This window comes from Heloderma suspectum, chromosome 3, assembly GCF_057233095.1.
Source record: "Heloderma suspectum isolate Gila_16-S chromosome 3, 16-S_ref, whole genome shotgun sequence".
In the NCBI taxonomy this organism is placed as follows: Eukaryota; Metazoa; Chordata; class Lepidosauria; order Squamata; family Helodermatidae; genus Heloderma; species Heloderma suspectum.
In genome coordinates this window covers 309,164,885-309,185,097 of record NC_139460.1, presented here as the reverse complement: position 1 = coordinate 309,185,097, position 20,213 = coordinate 309,164,885, and the positions used below count along the sequence as shown (strand labels likewise).

The 20,213-nt window shown below is 45.2% G+C and overlaps 1 protein-coding gene across 1 annotated transcript in view; it reads left to right on the top strand.

Moving 5' to 3' along the window:
- SPATA16 (spermatogenesis associated 16) overlaps positions 1 to 20,213 on the top strand; it is a 236,106-nt gene that overhangs the window by 142,176 nt on the left and 73,717 nt on the right. The window contains exons 5-7 of the mRNA XM_084842071.1: positions 3,566 to 3,713; positions 6,032 to 6,178; positions 8,354 to 8,466. Of these exons, the coding sequence (XP_084698197.1) occupies positions 3,566 to 3,713; positions 6,032 to 6,178; positions 8,354 to 8,466 (408 nt within the window). The remainder of the gene's footprint in view (positions 1 to 3,565; positions 3,714 to 6,031; positions 6,179 to 8,353; positions 8,467 to 20,213) is intronic.

Genomic DNA, 20,213 nt, shown 5'->3' with positions numbered 1-20,213 from the left:
GTGCCGCAGTGCTGTCTGTTCATTCAGTCTGCCAAGGAAACTGTAAGCGGTGATTTCTCAGTTCCACGCGGAGATGCTTCAGTCCGTCGTTCCAGGGTGAGAATTTTTGCCTTCCTCCTTTGCCTTTGTCAATTTGTCCCCACTAAAGGCAAATCTCTGTCAAAAACTGCCCATTAGGGCTCATGCATCTCCAGTTAATGTATCAGATAATCATGAATATCCAAAGTGAAAGGCAAACCTGCATACATTCTAAGTTTGGATACAATCGACATGTGGAAGGAGTATTGGCATTGCTCTCAGTGGCTCCGACCCCAGCCTCTACATATTGATCCGACCTTGTGCACAGAGCCTTTACACATAGAAGGCATATGCACACAGACTCTGTCTGCTCCCAGACTGTGTCTGTGCCATCTGTCTCCTGAAAAAATGGAGGATACAGATCACACATACAGAGCCAATGTACATACATACAGCTTGAATGTCCCAAAGCTCTGTGTGCAAGAAATGAAGCTTTGGAGCTCTACAAGTGGGACCTGCAAGTGCTGCAACAAAAAGCTGCAGTGTGAAGTGCAGGATTCTAGCCACTCCATTTCATTCCCACTTCCAACCACAGTTTTCCATTCCGCCACATCCCGGGCCCCCTCCACCACCCCACAACGGTCAGTCAGCATTCCATGTTAGCCATATACAATCCTCATTTGGCAGTTTTTGGTCCACCACCACCCCTTAAGGTTTCACTTTTGCAACCCTTGGGGTTTCCTTGAGCTTTCTGATATCTTGGTTGGTACTGTTTTGGCTACATAAGCGTCAGCACTCACCTCTAAACATCAGCAATAGAGGAGATGATTCAACGGGATGTTTGCCAAGTTCTCTTACTTCTGGACTTTGAGTGATCTGCCAAGGACCTTTATAAAGACTGTTGGTTTGTTTGTCTTCTGAGGACTTAGGGGTGCAGTGCAGCCTATTAGTTTGAAGGGACTATAGTCCTTTCTGGTTTTGCTGGTCTTATTTTGGACAATGTTTTTCTCGCTATTACTTTTAGCCATAATTTTGTTATTGGTTTTTCATGGTTATTGGCTAGTTGCTTGTATATATTACTCTTAACTTTTGTTAGCCTCTTTTCTCCCACCCCCACCCCACACACAAATTGACTGTACCTCAAATTCAAAAGTCTACAAAGGGTTTGTATTTCCAATTTCATGCAAATTTCGCCAAGCCAATGTGAGTGTACGGGCAGGACCATAGGGGTAAAGGGGGTCCTTAAGGTAAACTGGTACCAAGCCACTTAGGGCTTTAAAAGTTAACACTGAGACCCAGTGTGGTATAGTGGCTAGAATGTTGGACTGGAAGTGTTAGACCAGGAGATCAGGGTTCTAGACCCCACTCGGCTATGGAAGCCCACTGGGTGACTTTGGGCCAGTCACTGACTCTCAGCCCAACCTAACTCATAAGGTTGTTGTTGGGAGGATAAAATGGAAAGCAGGAGGATTGTGTATACCACGTTGGGTTCCTTAAGGAGGAAAAAAAGTAGGATATAAATGAAATAAATAAATAAACAAACAAACACCAATACTGAACTGGGCCCAAAAACATACAAGTAGCCAATGTAACCGTTGCAAAAATAGTGTTACATATTCAGACTTTTTGGCCCCTATTAGCATCCAAGTGGCTGCATTTTGCACCAACTGAAGTTTTCAAATGACCTTCAAAGACAGCCCCATGTAAAGCAGATTACAGTAATCCATCCTGGAGGTAACTACTGCATGGGTGACCAAGGCCAGGTCCAGCCGCTCTAGATAGAGCTACAGCTGGGCATACAAGCCTGAGCTGGTAGAAGGCATGCCTTGCCACCACCACTACTTGAGCTCCTCCCAACAGCAATGAGCTCGGGAGGCACTGCATTCCTGGTCCTTGAAGGGGAGCGCAACCTCATCCAGGACCAGTTTTACACCTCCATCCTGATTGGCTGGCTTCCCAACCCACAAAAGCCCCATCTTAGTTAGATTAAGTTTCAATTTGTTCTCTCTTTCATCCATCCCAATACCACATCCAGATACTGGATACGGGGATATGTACATGAAAACCAAGAAGTGTATGCCTGGATTGAACACAGACAATATACTAGATAAAAACTGAGAGCCGGTGTGGTGTAGTGGTTAGAGCGTTGGACTGGGATTCGAGAGATTCAGGTTCTAGTCCCCACTTGGCCATGAAGCTCACCGGGTGACTGCAGGACAGCCACTGACTCTCTCAGCCTAACCTACCTCACAGGGTTGTTGTAAAGATAAAATGGAGAGGAAGAGGATCAGGTAAGCCACCTTAGGTTCTCTGGAGGAAAAAAAAACAGCTGGATATAAATGTAATAAATAAATAAATAAAATCCACAGCCTCCCTGAGATTCAAAGGCAGAAAAGAGAGGCAGAGCTGCATAGCATCAGCATATTGTTGGCTACACAGCCCAAATCTCTGGATGACTTCTCCCAGCGATTTCATCTAGACAGTTAAAGACCTGGGTGGATACCGTGGAACTTTGAGGCAACCCACAGGGTAAAGGCCATGGAATGGAACAGAAATCACCAACCCTTGCTTTCTGGGACCAAACATCCAAGACAGCAAACAGCTATGGAAAGCTACAATGAAACAAGCTAAATTTGGCTGTGGTAGCATTCCATAGCTGTTTGGTACTGGCTGCGTGTTGCTGACCCCTGCTCTGTTTGAAGGACTGCCCAGTCCACGTCCAGTTTAAAGATAAAGCCCATAAGAAGGGAGAGCAGGAGCCCTGAAGTTGCCCATCAGCACTTAACACCTGGATATCAGATGAGCAGGCTAGATGGCACCCAGGTCACCTGGCCACAGTCTTCCCCACTGTGGTGAGATGTATTGTATTTCTATTTAAACAATAGTATTTATTTCTAAATTTGCTTCTAAGTTAGCATATGCAAATATATGCCAATGTGTGTCCCCTTTAGTCCTTTTTTTTTGGGGGGGGGGAATGATGCATTTCCTCTTTTTTGGCCATGTGTTAAGTAGCCACCTTAAAAGTAGTCATAAGAGGATCATAAATTGTTTGCCCCTTCATTATACCCTGTGTGGGCTGTCTTTTCTCTGGGTAATCCATATTTGAAACAACCTACATTTAAATCAATTCTCCAAGCTTCAAACAAACTATCTAATGGTATGGATATAACCTTCAGAGAAAGTAAAAGTCATTTTCTTTTTATCCTTGAGATAATTTCTCTAATGCCTTTATTCTTCTCATTGAAGGCATAGACCCGCCACAGTGAAAAGTGTTTACAAATGTTCTTTTTCTACATTAAAATTGATTTTCTGAGGGTGAGATAGGCAATGCATTCTGGAACTAATTTGAATTTTTCTCTAATTAATATTCACACCCAAAATATGTTATCTTTGCATGACTGTGCAACTATTAAGAGGAAAATATCATCCATGAAGGTAATTATTTTTCATTTTCATTTTCTTGTCTCCCCCCCCCGCTCCTTTTTTAATAGCAGCTTACGTTTAAAAAACACAGTCTGTATCTTATCTTTCTTCTCTCTTTTTTTAGGCTATGATTGAAGAAGCCATCACAAGAGCAGAATGTTTTTCAGTGATGTACACACCATTTGCAACTAAAGTAAAGGCTGTAAAAATAGACAAGTTGAAAGAAGCTTTCACCAAAAAACACCCCGACTATGTGGAATACATCTATACAGGTGACAAAGATGACCTTAGCAACTTAGGGGTGGACCAGCCAAAATTAAGCACATTTATATCCACTGATTCTAATATAATTTCACTTTTTCATTTTTAAAGTATTTATATCCCACCTTACAATTTTTTATATTAATTTCACAATGTGGATCAGAGCACAATCCTACAGACCTTAGATGGCCATAGGATGCTGTGGATTTTTCCCTCCCAGGCAATAAACAGTTACAAACTCAGAGGGGGACATCTCAGCAGCAATTTCCACCACCGGCAACCCCCTCCCCGGCTCCATCTATATGGCACCGCTTTGACCCCCACCCCTGTGCAGCAATGCGGCTTCGAATCACCATGCCCTGCGATACACTTGCAATGTACTGCGCGCTTCCCTAAGAGACTCGCCATGCCCTTTTTTTTCCATTATACTGAAATGTGCAGCTGTGCAGTCCCATGAGTGTGGGGGTGCAACACTTCAGTGGCTATTTTATATTTCAGGGGCTCTGCTGTGTCTTTCTGACCCTGTTTTAGGTAAAAAAGCGGGTGTTATGTGCTCCTTCATTTCCACACCATCAGTTTGTCAGTTCCCCAGCCTGAGACTCCCGTGATGGTTCGCACTCCCAAGCATGAGCACTACATGCCTAGCCATCGCTCCAAAATGGTGCCCGACCCTCCCCAGCCCTTGGCTACTGAGTCCAAAAGCAAGCGTTGCGAAGATACGAAGCTGCAAAAATGTGCGAAAGTGGGGTTAAATAAATGAAACCGCCCCTCTGTGCCTCTAACTGCACAGCTGCAAAGAGATGGGGGAATAAAGGGGCATCACAGAATGACGCAGGCACTATGCACACCTACAACATGTCCACTGTAAGATGTGAAGTCAGTTCAGGGAAGGAACAGATGGCCTGCAACCGCAGGGGAACCTGCAGCAAACCCCAAAAATCACAGTAAAATGACTCAGAGGTACAGAGGTGAACTGAGCGATCTCGTCTGAACTTGGAAGCTAAGCAGGGTCAGCCCTGGTTAGTACTTGGATGGGAGACCACCTGGGAATCAGGCTTCCTGCACTGAGCAGGGGGTTGGACTCGATGGTCTTGTAGGCCCCTTCCAATCCTATGATTCTATGAATTCCTTGGAACTCCACTTTTTCCGGGCAAAAACCACAGATGGCTGCAAAGTAGCAACTGCATCATCTATCACGATGGACCTTGACTCGCACCTGCCCTGGAGTAAAAGCCCAGTGTAGATGGGGGCCCCAGCCACCCCAGAAAGCTCCACGGTGGATCCCTTTCCCAAGGTCAAAACTCCAGCCTTGGGAAGGAGAGAAAGAAGGAGGGACAGGGCATGCTAGTCGACAGGGAGGGGAGAAGCCATAGATCCACTGGAACCAGTAGCTTCTCAGCCCCTGCCCTTGCCCCTGGCAGCACAACTGAGCTAAGTGGGCTCAGAGGCCCATCTAGTGTAAACTACTGCAAAGGAGGACAGAGAGGCTAAAAATCCTCTGTCACTCCTCCCGCCCAGCCAGCAAGAGTCTGGCAGAGCATAGGATGATTGGAAGCCTCCAGTCTTTGAGCTTTCCATTCTTTCAGGTGTCAATCTCATAGGAATGCACCCTTAGAGAGAAAAATAATAAAATACAAAATAGAAACCAATAAATCAATGAATTATTTGCCGGTCCTACCATTGGACAGAGTGCGGCAACTGATTCAGGCAGCACATGCTGGGGTAGGATAACGGGGGCCTTGACGCTCTCCATCCACAGTTAGTACCTGAACAACAGTCAAAGCAGGCACACAGGTCACCTAGTCGCTGTCTTCCCCACTAGGGTGAGACATATTGTATTTATAGTTGATTTACACTAATTATTCCTAAATTTGCATCTATGCATATATGTCAACATATGTGAATTTGATGGAAATCTGTGTCCTCTGTTGCCCTCTTTTTGGTGATGCGTAAGTGGCTACCCAACCCACACAGCACGTAAGGCCTACAGAGGAATAGGCTGCTGGATGACTGTAAGGAAGGTGTGAGAAGGCCACAAGGACTGGAACATGCCTAGCCAGCAGCAGTACATCCACTTGGGGTCCACCAAGGGGTGCTCAGCAGTACCACTCTGGAGATCCCTGGAGCACACAAGGGAAAGAATTGTGTTTGAGCACTGTGCTAGAAAATAAAACTCCTCAATCCTTCCTGAAGAAATAATTTGTTAAAGTATTTTCCTTCTATGATTTTTATAATATTTACATGCAAGCCTGTTTTGATTTGTAAAGGGTTTTTTGGGGGGGGGAAATTTGAAAAAAAAAGATGTTCCTCCTCCACTTTTATATTTCAGACCCCCATGGCCTCCACAATTTGCCACAGACAGCTGACTGGTCTTGTCCATCTCCTCAGGCTTATCTGCTGACGCTGGGCTTCAAAAACAAAGAAGTTGGGAAATTTCTAGAAAAGATGTCTTGCAGGAAGCTGCCAACATTTTCAGGTAGCAAATGCGGTGGCATGGGGGGGGGCCTTCTCTGATTCTCATGCAATGTCTGCTTGAGAGTCAGAAGGCCAATAAGCTAAAGGAGGAACTTCTGGTTTCCCTTCAAACACCGGTCTTTAAACCCCAGCCACTGCTTCTCCTATGAAAATCATGGCAGTGAAGAAACTTTGGGTGAAAGAAGCTGCATAACCCTTCTCTCTGGTTTTCTCCCACAACTCCCTCGCCCATCTGCTTTTTCCCCAATCAGGGGAAAGGTAGGCAAGGTCAAGGGTAGGCATGGCCAGGCACCTGCCAAGGCTCCATTTCTCAGCAGGGGTCCACTAACAAGGGCCCCCTAGAGTTGCTCCTCCTCCTCAACACTGCAACCTACTTGCTCATCTTCCTTTTGCTCTGATCCCAACAATGGTGGTGATGAGAAGAAGGAGCATTAGATGCCTGGATGCTCACTGCCTCTTTGCCTGACAAGCAAGCGGTAGTGTTGCAGCAGCTAGACTGCTGACTGGAACATCATGTAAAGATCACATAACACTGGTCTTAAAGGAATTGGACTGGCTGCCAATATGTTTCCGGTCGGAATTCAAGGTACTAGTGATGACATTTAAAGCCCTAAGCAGCTTGGGACCTCGATAGTTGAGGGAGCGCCTCCCTCTATATATGCCTGCCCAAGGATTGAGATCTGTTGGAGGGGCCCTCCTCTGCGTCCCACCAGTGCAAGACATACACTATGGTGGGACGTGGGAGAGGGCCTTCTCTGCTGTGGCACCCTGGTTGTGGAATGCTCTTCTCTTGGAGGCCCGATTGGTGCAGACACTGGTTTCATTTCAGCACCAAGTTAAAACATGGCTTCTTACCAAAGCCTTTGAGGGCTAATTGGATTCCCTGAGTTTGCACACTGTTTTAACTGTTTTATTGTTTTCTGATTTTGAACTGGTATTAGCCAGCTTAATGATTTAATACGTTTTTAGCTATTTACATTGTTTATTGTTTTACACAGCTTAAACTGATTTATCTGTACGCTGCCCTGAGATCCTAATGATATAGGGTGGGATACAAATGTTTTAAATAAATAAATAAATAATAGTGTGACGTTCCTGTCTCTGGGTTAATCTCCCTTCCATTTCCACATGCACGAAACTGAAAAATAACCCTAGGATGTCTGCCTCAGCTTTGGCCCCAGTTATCCTCACTGAATCCCAACACTTCAGCCTCTTTACCATGTGTCAAGGAGACACCCACTAGGTTACCTGGTTTCCTTTAACCGATATAGGAGTAGTAACAGGAAAATAGATTTTTCTAATTTGGTAGCATTAACAAATCAAGCTGACACGGGGAATTATATAAATAATTAAAGAAGTAATATTTTATTAGTTACAAGAAAGTTTATAAAAGTTATTGTATTGTATTGTATTATATTATGTGTATTCCTAACCTACCTACCTACCCTTTCTAAGCCCATCACCCAAACCAATCTCACTAGATGTACATTAACTGGATCCCTAAACCCTATCTGACCATTAAACCGTCACGTCTCTCTTTTTTAAACCCCTTAGAATTCCACTCACTCACAAGCCCCTCTCAGCTTTCCCTCACATACCAACAGTCCATTAACTCTAACTTACCTGGATAACATTCTACAACTCAAACAAACATTTACATTACCATGCCTTACAGGTAGCAATGATGAGAAAGAGGATGAGGAGCAATAGAAACTGGTGACAGTGGTGGTAAGAAGGTAGACTTACTGAGGGAGGGGCCCATTGAGAGCGTCTTGCCCAAAGGCCCTCAAAAACCTGGAGCCTGCACTCTGCTATGGAATGGAGTAACCTGGAACAGTGCATGGCATGGTTGGTTATCTGGCTGTCTGGAACACTGAAGAGGAGCGCTCTATGCTGCACTGTTATGTTGCTAATAATAATAACAATAACAATAATATTTTCATACTCTCTATAAAGCATTCAGTAATAATATGTTTTTTAAAAATACTGGGTTGGATCCAGGATCTGCCTTCCACAAGAGGAAGGGGTCTACTAGTGGAAGGTCCTCCTGTCCAATCTTTGGGAATTCTGCCTCCGAAAGCAGGGTTGGGAAAGTCCACTTCCACCAGCGCAGTTGATCCAGCTTAAATGTGGATTGGAGTCGATATCAGGTGTGACTTCTTTTAAATCCCCACAGAGCACAAAGCTCCTTTTAGTCCTCTAACCAAAGAAGAGGCAGGAAGACACCTGGAGACCATAGGGAAAAGAATCTTGCCAATAATGGATTTCATTAGAGGCACAAAGTTAACCGTAAGTACAAGAATCTTTTTTCCTGGTTCTTCTCCCTGCCTCCTGGATGAATGCTAAATATTTCCATGCAGGCAGGTAATGAAGTGTTGTACTCTCAATATTGCAGACATGGCTATTACCCAAAGGTCCCCAGTAGTGCTTAGCAAGGATAAAATGCAAATTAAATGTTTGGGGACAACTGCCAGTCTTTGCCATGCACTTGTCAGAATGCAACATGACAGTTTAACAAATTCAGAAAATGCAGCATGATAATCTCGCAGCAATATGCATTTAGCTCCTACAGCACTATGTGCCTTCCACTTCCATTCTTTCCACTACTTCTGCTTCCACTACCTCTGAAATGAATGAACTTGTGATATTTATTTATTATTGTTGATAAGTATTTATATCCTGCCTTTCCATTTCAGTAGAGGCACTCAAGGTGGCTAGCAACAAAACAGCACTAAACAAAATGCAATAAGCCAGTAAAAACAACCATCGGATAAAAGCAGCAGGGTTTAAAACAAAAAAAAAATTGATAGATCACATTAAAAGCAGCAATACAATTTAACCCAGCAGTACCTAGTGCATAAAAGAAACAGGTAATAAAAAAATTACCCCGCTGGTGAATTAAAAAATCCTGGCAAAAAAGAAAGGTCTTGGTATGGCAGTGGAAAACCATCAGAAAACAGGCAAGAGGGGTGTCATGAGGCAGAGAGTTCTGGAGCTCCTGAAAATGGTGAATTGGGCCAGTGGTGCCTGCATGGCAGGACTTCGGGGCAGATGTCCAGGGCTCTGCTCAGCAGAATGAGCAGGAAGCCCCCCAAATGCAGCAGGGCTGGCTTACCACCAGATGGCTCCAACATCCGTGGGGCTGTGAATCTGTTCTGGATTTTAGTCAAAACCAGTCCAAACTCTAAAAGAGCTATCCAAGGTGCTGGACCCCACCCCTAAAATGGCTTCAGCACCTTGGACAGCTCCTTTAGCATTCTGCCTGGTTCTGACTGAAACCCAGAGCAGATTCACTGACAATGGAGCCAGCACCCTCCACTGCTTACCACACTTTGAAGTGAAATAGTACTCATTACCATCTAAAGAGGGTCCCCTCATAAAATGATTAAGACGACAATCTTATGGTCCTGCGTGAGCATCCCAGGGACCATAGGATGGCTCGGAAAAATCTGAGGTCGGAGATGAAGTTCCAGTCTTGGAAGGGGGAGTCAGAGGTCCAAGCCCAAACCCCTCCCCTTCACAGCCAATGCAGAGACAACCATGCCGGCTGCCTCTCCGAGGTCGGGAACTTAATCTCAGAGGAGGAAAATGTCAGGAGCGCCCTTGCGGCCTCTTTCAGTAGACTCCAATAGCCAACTCAAGACACAGACGAAAGGATTCTTTTCAAGGCTTTAATCCTTTTACAACTTAATGACTCTTTCAGATGCTAATCACCAGTGACTAGCCAAGGAAACGCAGAGTGGCCTATGCTTCGAGTAGGCAGTTGATCCCCGTTTGAAAGAGAGTCACTTGAAGACCCTGAACTTATTGGCTAGGGAGAGATCCTCCCTCTTTCCCTTGGCTCCATGGGAGGCGGCCGTTGCTTGTGCGCCAAACAGGCGCTACGCCTCCTTTCCACGCCCTCCATCGCTCATCGCTCCCTGCATCTGCGTCAAGCATCTAACAAGCCTCGTTCCCGCACTTTCTCACTGCTAGGATCATGATCTATCTCAGGAATGCCGGCAGGAGGAATTTCTGCCAGCTGCTGTGCCTGTGAGGGAGGAGCTGGCTCCTCTCCCACGGATTGCTGATCCTCCTCAGAATCAGAACTGCTCTGGGGTTCTATTGGCTCAGTTTCCACCCTGACAGAAAAGGGGTGTTCCACTGGCAGAGAGGAGACCAGAGAGGTCAGGATACAAGTTATCCTGAGCCTCCTCTAGCCTCCTTCCCTCCCCTTCTGAAGCACCCTCGCTAGATGGGCTAAAAAGCCCACCTAACAAAAGTCACCAAGCAGAGGACGGGGAGGCAAAGGTGGCATCAGAAACTCAGGAGCATCCAACTTTGGGGCTTTCTGAGCAGAGAAGGCTCAATTGATACAGTTACACCCTAAGTGCAGAGGCTAAAATTAACTAACTACACCACTGAATGGGGTTCCATTTTAAATGTCTTTGGTATTTATCAAAGAAATGTGATACATTCACTTGACATTTATACAAATATGTTCTATATGATGTAGGATTCCAGATATCAGATCCTTGCCACAATTACCCAGGCATTTTTCAGATAATTTGAGCACATGAGCCCACCCTACCACCCACCACCAAAAAGGAGTTGTTGGTTGCAATAGGTACCATTGAGAGCAATTGAAAGGGACCCGCAGTGCAATCCTATACATGTTCGCTAGTCTTATGTAGTTTAATGGGACTTGCTCCCAGGTAAGTGCATATAGGATTGCAGCTTCAGTCATGACTAACTTAAAAGCACATCGCTGGGTCACACCTCGGGGAAAGCCAGGTCAAAGAGATGGGTCTTAAGGAGATGTCTAAAAGTAAAAAATGTAGACAACAGTCTGATGTCAAAGGGCAGCATGTTCCAGAGGGCAGGTGCTGCAAGACCAAGGAATTTGATTCATGTTTCAACACAAAAAAAGCTCTGCGTGGCTGGCTGGGGAATGCTGGGAGCTGTAGGACTTTTTTCTGTCAAAATATGCATATCATTGCACCCTGAATGCTCTATTACTAGTGTTTCTCAGGCCAGCCCCAGGAGCCTGCGGCACCATCAAATGTACTCCTTCTGAGGATCGCAAAGACCAGGCAGGGACATCCTTAAACTTGACCCAGTAGCTGGCAGCCAGTGGCATCATCATCATTGTTGTTGTTGTTGTTGTTGTTGTTATTATATTTCTATCCCGCGTTCTTTTTTCTTGCAAGAAACCCTAGGTAGCTTACATAGTCCTCCTCTCAATTTTATCCTCACACAACCCTGCGAGGTAGGTTATGCTGAGAGTCAGTGACTGGTCCAAAGTCATCCAGTGAGCTTCATGACCTGAGTGGGGATGAGAATCCAGATCTCCCGAGTCCCAACCCAACACTCTAACCACTACACCACACTGGCTCAGTGTCATAGTCACAAAGGTATAACAAGCTGACGAGAGAAAGGCCCAGTTAGCAGCCCTCGCAGCTGTATTCTGCACCAGTTGCAGCTTCCAGACCAAACCCAAGGAAAGCCCCACATGGAGCGCATTACAATAATCCAGTCTTGAAGTTACCAGTGTCTTAACCCCCATAGATAAGCTATCCCAAATAGGAATTTAAGACTCCTCTGCCCCACCCTGTGCATCAGGTGAAACTGCAAGGAATTTAAAAGGATGATGCTATGGTTTAGACCAGGGGTGTTGAATGTTCAGCCCGAGGGCCAAATTCAGTTTCAGAGAAGCTCTCCAGTTAGGTAGGCTGGATTTGGCCAATAGGCCTGAGGTTTAACACCCTTGGCTTAGAGCCACCCACTGACCTGGTTCGCATTACATGACAGTCCATCATAGGTTAATTAAACCTCAAGGAGCCATGGCACATGCCAGCCATCATTATGAATATGCAACCCCCGACCGGGGAGTGCCATGGCTTGTCATGTCATGCGAACACGGCCGGCGGGGGTTATTTGAGGGCTAAACAGCCTTCACATAACCCATGGTCTGTGATAGGCTTATGTGAGGGTTGTTTAGCCCTCAAATAACCCCCGCTGGCCAGGTTCGCGCAACAAGACGAACCTATTCATAATAGCAGTTGGTATGCGCCACAGCTCCTCAAGGGTAAATTAACCCACGATGAGCTGTCCGGTTGTGCGAACTGGCCCATTGAGGTATTGTTGAATAGGCTCAACGTATGTTGTTTACCGTCTCGTTCTAGGAGAGCAAACAGCCTTAAATAGTTAGTGGGTAAGAACATAAGAAAATCCCTGCTGAATCAAACCAAGGATCCATCTAAACTATCACAGCAACAGTGGCCAACCAGATGTTTCCAGGAAGCCCACAAGCAGGGCATGAATACAAATATCCCCCCCACTGTTCCCCCCCACACACTGAAACTAGTAATTGAGTCACGCTGCCTCTTAAAGTGGACATTTGATTAAGCAATCATAGCTCATAGCCATGGATAGACCTATCCTCCAGGAATAAGGACTGATTCAAACTCTTCACACAAAATATTCAGAGATCTAAGCGTGAGACTTTGCCCCAGTCTGGGGGGAGCTAGAACATGTGACACCGATTCTGAGTCAGACAGGGAAGCTGTAGAGTCAGGCCTTTTCTGTGGGTGGCTACTAGGAGGAGGGCCTTTTCTGCTGTGGCACCCCGGCTGTGGAATGAGCCCCCTAGAGAGGTTTGCCTGGGACCTACGTTGTACTCTTTCCAGTGCCAGGTAAAGACCTTTTTAATCTCCCAGTATTTTAGCACATAAACTTCCTAGCCTTTTAGCTTTGGTGTTTTAAATCTGTACTTTAAATCCCTGCATTGCTGCTAGGTTTTATTCCAGTTGTACGGTTATATTGTGGTTTTAAGCGTTCATATTTTATATTGTTTTATCCCATGCTTTGTTGTTTAAATTTTTGTGAACTGCCCAGAGAGCTTCAGCTATTGGATGCTACAGAAAAGAAAAGAAAAGAAAATAAATAAATAAATAAATAACTCATTTCTACTAGGGCCTCCCACTGGCTTACGACACAGGAGGGGTGAGACTCAGGATGCTGATAGGGCCTATCTTCCACAGCTGGGAGACCTGACCTTTACAGAGGCCCCTGCTTCTCAACCAGGGGTGTCTCCAGTAGGAACAGGGCTGCAGGAGGTGGACTCTGCAGGACAGGTGGTTTCATGGTGTGGGTGCCCTAAAGTGCATCATCAACCAAAGAGGGCAGTACAGAGGAATCTGGTGAGGCGCAGCAACTGCCCAAGAGCTTGGTTTCCCTGTGAGGATCGGATGTCTGATAGTGACCTTTAGCGACTACTTCCACTGTATTTAAACTAGTGTAACAAGCAGTAGACTTTTCTAGAAACAACGTCTGTGTAACCTAGAAAGCTTCCTGGTTTTACTGGAACTGTAAACTTGTCTCGATTTAGTCTGTCTGCTGAACCCAGGGTTGATTGGGTCTTTTGTTGTGATGCTCATGAACTGATTCTGGTCAAAGAGCTACATGGTAATTTAAGGATATTTTCTGGGACTACAAAGGCATATAGCTAACTACGGGAATTACTGCAGTAAAGGTTTTTACTAAGACTTGTGTCTCTGCATCGGTTAGTCAGGTTCCAACGTCCAGTTACACAACCTTCTCCGTTGATACATCCACGGCTATTCCCCTCAGAGTTTAATTCCAGCAGATCTAAGGCTGCAAGGTCTCTGAGGCAGATGATTCCAGGCCCTAGAGGAGCCCCAAACAGGTACCCTCCACAAATCTTGGATTTCAGCTTCCATCATTCCCAGCCAGTATGGCAATTGGCATGGGGTTGTTGGAGTGCATTGGGGGAGAGGGTTGGTAAGTCTTTCTTATTAGAACGAAAGGTCAAAAATAAAAAAAACATTTGCAATGGAAACTAGACCTTTAATGCAATTCTTATATTATTCTCTAGAAAATAATGGAACCGGGTGGGGTGGGGGGAATCTTTCCTCAATACTCAACAAAAGAATGACTTTAACTTTTATTTTCCATTTTTATCTGACAAAAACCATATCCCCCAAGAGGGCTTTTTATGGTGAGAGGAGGAAGGAGGAATTGTTTAAGAGGATTGCACTTGCAAATCAAATGGTTTGTATTAATGGGGAGTATCATGGATTTTAAAAGAGCATCTGACAATTCAGTGCACACACAAAAAGAACAGAACACATCATTGCAGAGTAAAATCCCTGTCCTCTCTTGTAAACATCTTTTTGCATAGCGACCATGAAAAGTGAGCACTCCGACCCCAAAACCAGATTATAAAGCAATCTAAAGTTGGCACTGGAGGACAAGAACTGCTCTGTCATTCCCATCTATACACTGATGAAATTGGACACTCCAGTTTGCTGTGAAAGTAGTCCAATTTTTGGTTGAATTATATTTGCCACTATTATTTATCAGCCTTAATATTCTTTCCATGGAAGAATGTGCTTTATGGAACACTTCCTTTCACGTTACCTGCTATTAGCTCTTTGAATTTCTCTTGGCTTTTAGAAGAGGATACTTGATTGGGGGGTGGGGGGAATATTCCTCTGTTGAAAAGAAGCAATTATTTTCTGTGCAATCTAAAACACTTTGGCTAGTTTTCCATTGAAAGGCAGTGATGGAAGAGTCTCAGGACAAGACAGCAAGCAGGAGGGGAAGAAAGCTAATTAACTGCCCAAATCTGCAAACCAGCTATGCCAAAATATTTCAGTGTTTCTAGCTCATGGGCAGTCCTTGGCCTGCTTGAGTTGATTCTCAGTATTTCAGCTGAACTGCCCTGCGGATTGGGCTTTGATGGATGGCAAGTACCTAAAGGGCATCTCTACACCAGCCTAAAATCCTGCATTTAAAATGGGGCTTTCTGCTTCCATTTTAAATGCAGTTAAAACTCCCTTTACACACTCCTTTTCCCTCATCCCCTTCCCCCTCCTTCTCCCCATATCTGAGGCTTCCATGATCTTTCATTGATCTCGCTTCTCTTCTTGCCACTTTTCCTCTTTTCAGGGAAGGAACTGAAGCGGAACCCAACAGGGTAATTTGATAGCTCATTATCTGCGATCTATTTAAAAACGGAACAAAGGGCATTTAGTGCAGGAGATGCCCTGGAGGGTCATGGCAGGGTCACGGTGTCATGTAAAGAGCCCCAAAAATTCCATGGAGGAGCAATCTCAATTGCAGGATAAAAGCTCCATGTGAAGGAGCCCAAAGTCTGTAACAAAAATGTGAGGAGATTATGGCCAAGATCAGGAGTGTTGCTAGGCACTTAAAAGATTCAGGGTCTAGCCCATAAGACAAAAATCTGCATAAAATGTGCCTATCTGATTGGGAATTAAGGTTCTTTCTTGAACCTCCTTATTGGTACCACTGGAAACATTTTCTTTTCAGCTTAATTGCCATGTGGGGGACTGGGGGGAGGAATTGGGGGAACGTTGCAGCATATGGGAAGGAGAGGGTTAGCCCTTCCTTCCACAGCTACTATCACCCCTGAAAATTGTCCCCTGCATGGCAATTCAGCTAGGGAAAAAACCTTTCCATTGGCACCAATGAACACTCAGGTCTCTGGGGAATAGAATCGAGGCTGAGGCCTGCTGGGCATAATCCACCCTGTCCTCCAAATATACCATATCACCATAGAGAATACCCCTGCAAGGCTCCTTTTAATTCTTCCTCCCTTGCTGCCCTCCATCAAGCACCAGCAGTACCAAAATCACTGCAGTACACCCAGCCATTTCCTAGGATGGGAAGTCCAAGGTAATTCCTTTGGGCTTCCCATCAAACTCTCTAGAAACTCCTGCACTCCCTTGCCCAGAGCATTTCAGCTGCATTCATTGCTTGGCTGAGAGTACCACACAATCATTATCTGCCTTCAAAGTTTTAAACTTAAAGGAGGGATGTGAATATCACAAACCAGCACATAAAGGGAGTTCTGCCAAAGCATGTCAGGTCGAATCTAGAGCAGGTCATAGTTAGAGCAGACCCACTGAAATCAATGGGGCTCAAGTTAGTCATAACAAACTTAAGTGCCATTGATTTCAGTGGGCCTTCTCTAAGCAAGTTGAGGGCTCTCTGTTGGTTATCAGCTATGGATGTGCACCAGATTCAAACTAATCTTGGATCACGAACCAAATCTTGCCAAATAATGAGATTTGGGAGATGTCCATGGTGAGGCCCTCCAAATTGTTCTAAACCAAACCTCTATCCTCCCAATGCTTTGTGAAAGAGGCAAATGGAGAGGCAGACAGTGACCTGGTTTGCACAATCACTGTAGCCCACCGTGACTTATCGGCCATGGTGGGGTGCAGCACCTACAGGTGCCAGATTGCCAATCCAAGCCGCCACCCCCACCCACCCCTGGCCACAGCTCCTCATAACGTGTGAACTGGCCAGGGTGGGTTGCTGGGGTGGTTGACAAGCCACCCAGAATTCATGGGCAGTTTTCTGGATGCGGGCGGCTCATCAACCATCCCGACAACCCACCCTCATCAGGTTCACACGTACAGTGCACCCCTGTCATGTCCTGAATATTCAAAATGGCAAACCCTGCAGGGAAATTCACCCCTGGTGAATTCATGTAATATGTGGACATATTACATGTGAACCGGGCTAGGGTGTCTACAAAAACAGATTACCTTTCAGCCAAGCAATCCACATAAGGAAAACTCCAAGGAGGGGTGTAGTTTTGTGACTGACAGCTCTAGCTGCAGACCAGGGAATAACTATGCCACAGCTCTCCTTCTTACTTCCAATCACGGTGCATTTTGGAGGGATATAGAAGGAACTTATCAGAGGCTGCTCCTGTGTTTTCCACTGCGTTCTGTGACTGTGTGTCTAGTAGCAGAGGCAGAGGCAGCAAGCAGGGCTCCCAGGAACAGCTTGAGTGCTGGCACTAACTGGGAGGTGCCTCTACTCACTACTCCCTGTCTGGTGGGTGGCTGCTGCTGACACCAACTCCCCAACCAGGTATGTAGGGCTCTCCCATAACCTGGGTCAAGCTCCCCCAGTACTTTCTCCCTCTGCCACTTCTGCTGCCTCCTGTCCCGCTGCTTAAAATAAAGCCTAGTTATGAGCTATGCTTCTCACACTTAAGAGCCCTCCCCCCCCCATGCACCTGAGGGAAGAAAAGGGGAGGGGTGCTCTGAGGACTTTACAAGCAAGTAGGGTTTTATGACTGCACAAAGTACTATTCTGTATGTGTGTGTGTGTGCATGCACGCGCACAGGTGTGTGTGTGTGTTGTTGCACATGGGTGTGCACAAAAACACACAAAAAGGGGGAAGGGAATCCTTTTAAAAAATCAACAGTCACACAAAAGCCCTGCACTCACTGAGACAGACATCTGTATTTAGTGTTTTTAAAATCCCACCTTGCCTCATCAGCATTGCAAAGACCATCTTTACACTACTCTCCTGGACCTTGTTAAACAGATGGGAGCAGTGTGGTAAATGCACGAGTTAACTTCTACATGGGGGGGCACTCTTCTCGCCTTTGCTTTTTACCCCCTGGGCTTTGAAGGATGCGAAATGCTGATGAGGCATCTTGGCTGGCCCTTTCCAGAGATGATTGTTCATGTCATGCCATCCTAGCCTACCAACAGGTGTTGGCCAAGGATCTCTTTCATTTGGCTTTATCATTTCATTCCTTACAAACCACTGCCTGCTTTTGCTGCTGCTGCTGCTGCTGCTGCTGTTTTTACCTTTTGCACAATTGAAGGGGAACCGGAGCTTGTTCTATGTGCTGCCAACAAATCTTCCGTTAGCTCATTTCATTTCTGTTGAAAGCCCATTTTCAGAAACCTTATGTAGAGTTTGTTTCTCAGCCCCCGTTCCCATTTGTCAAGCATTCAGCTCTTTCCTTTGCTAAATCATCCAATTCTGTCGGCCTAAAGCCTCCATTTAAGCTTGCTATTTACTTAACCTTCACTGTACCAGGATGAGGTGGTTTCAGCTTCATCCTTGGCCACTTTATTATGTTCTTTACAGCAGCTTAGTCGCCTCTTGAACTCCACTGTAGCTCAGGTAATTCTCATCATGCACTTCATATCCCCGTGGACTCTTATTGCTGCCAGAAGCAGTTATTTACACTCTCTTTCTGCATTTTTCGTTGCCACTGAAACACAACCCCTGACAGCGTTCAACCAACCTACGATAATCCCCCCATTTTTCCCCTTTTAAAAAATGAGAATGAGCCCGGAGGTTATTTGTTCCATTAGTTTCTGGCCCACTCTAGGCTTGTTCAAAATTGCCATGTCTGTTCAGTGTTAGCCAGATCAGGTACCCAATTTTGGTCTTGTTAGAACCATTAGAGTGGAGTTGGGGGGAAGCTCCCTGTGTTAGTAAATGAGCACAGCAGAGAGCAAGGTTTACTGTAGCCCTAATGGGCTCGTGTATTTATTTATTTACAACATTTGTGTACACCCCAGTATCTGAAACAGATTTTGAAGCGGTGAACATAAGAGGTAAAGTATTTAAAAGATTAAAAGATTAAAACATCTTATTAAAATTATTCTTATTTAAAACAGAATGCCAATAAAAACTGTGGCAAGTCAGTTAAGCAATGCTTCCTGGCATAGGGCTGTTTTCAGGAAGTGCCAGAAGCAACACAGTGTTGGCACCTGCCTGACCTCCAGGGGCAGGGAGTTCTAAAGAAAGGGGGCCACCATACTGAAGGCTCTTCTCCGGGTGGACTCCAGTCAGGCCATTGGTCCATGGGGAACCACCAGGAGCATGCTCTCTGATGACCTCAGTGACCAGGGAGGTTGGTAAAGAAGGGAGAAGGCACTCTCTCAGGTGTCCTGGTACCAAGTTGTTTAGGGCTGTGTGCACCAGTACCAACATTTACTACATGTAAGGAGTTTTTTAAAATATTACATCCCTACCTGCAGCCTGAAATGGTATGGTCCAGAATTCTGCCCCCACCTAATGGTCAAGCTAGATGAGCAAGAGAAATATCCACAATTGGCACTCCAGACTTTTTAAATCTGGGTCAAAAGCAGTTGAAAGAGGACCATGATTCAGATTGGGCTCTTGGTGGAGGGGGAAGAAAGATTTAACTCTTTCCATCACACCACTTTCCCAGTGAAAATCTCCCCCACCCTGCACAGCATGTGCACACAGTGGTGCTATTTACCCTATCGGGGGAAATTTCAGATACCTGCAAGTTTTCCCTAACTGAGCAAACAGCATCATGAAGAGGGCAAATTCCATCAGGAAAACAGCAGCAGGAAAAGGTTAAACTCCATTCACACACACACACAGTTCTCATCTGAATTGGCCCTCCCCAAGCTGCTTTTTCCCAACATTTAAAGGGCTGGTAAATCTGATCCGGGATTCTGTTGTTTTGCCCAGATTTGGTCCTCAGTCTACTCCATTATTCTTCATTATGCATCATTCTGCATGATGCATAATCTGTGTAGCACCTTTAAAAGAATGGCAAATAAATGGAGGATCAACCTATAAGTGGATATTAACCACAAAAAGCCAAACAGAGCCTTCAGTGTATGTCACTGAACATACACTGAACAGTGTATGTTCAGTTATGTCAGAGATTCAACCAAAAGTCAGAGGAAGAGGGGGAAAGTTTTAAACTTGGGGAATAGAAGCTTAGTTTGCAGAAATGAACAAGAAACTGCTTTCCTGCATGGTTGGAGCTGAAGAGGAAAAAAACTATTTTTAACATATAAAACCCTAAGGCTGAAAGGCAGAGAAGCAGGGAGAAATAAAAAAAGCAAGAAGCCCAGATATTTAGAGGAAAGAAAGAATCAGAGCCACTGGAACTAGAGAACTGATTGAGAGAACTGAACCAATGACAGTAAGATATTGCTTGGATAAAGGATCTAGATAAAATAGGGACACAGTCTAGTCAGGTTAGCTGGATGCATTTTATTCCTGGTTTATGCTATTGCTCATATGGGGGGGGGGGTATATGCAGTAAGATTTTAAAACATTTTCCTAGTGACATTTTTCTTCAGTAAACTTTTCAACTCTGCTGCTTTAAAGTTTGTGATTTCTTTTCTTTATTGGGTTATCCACCTGTCAAGGCTTTCCTTATGACCTGGACCCCCTGAGCAACACCTTAAGGAACTCGTGCCTC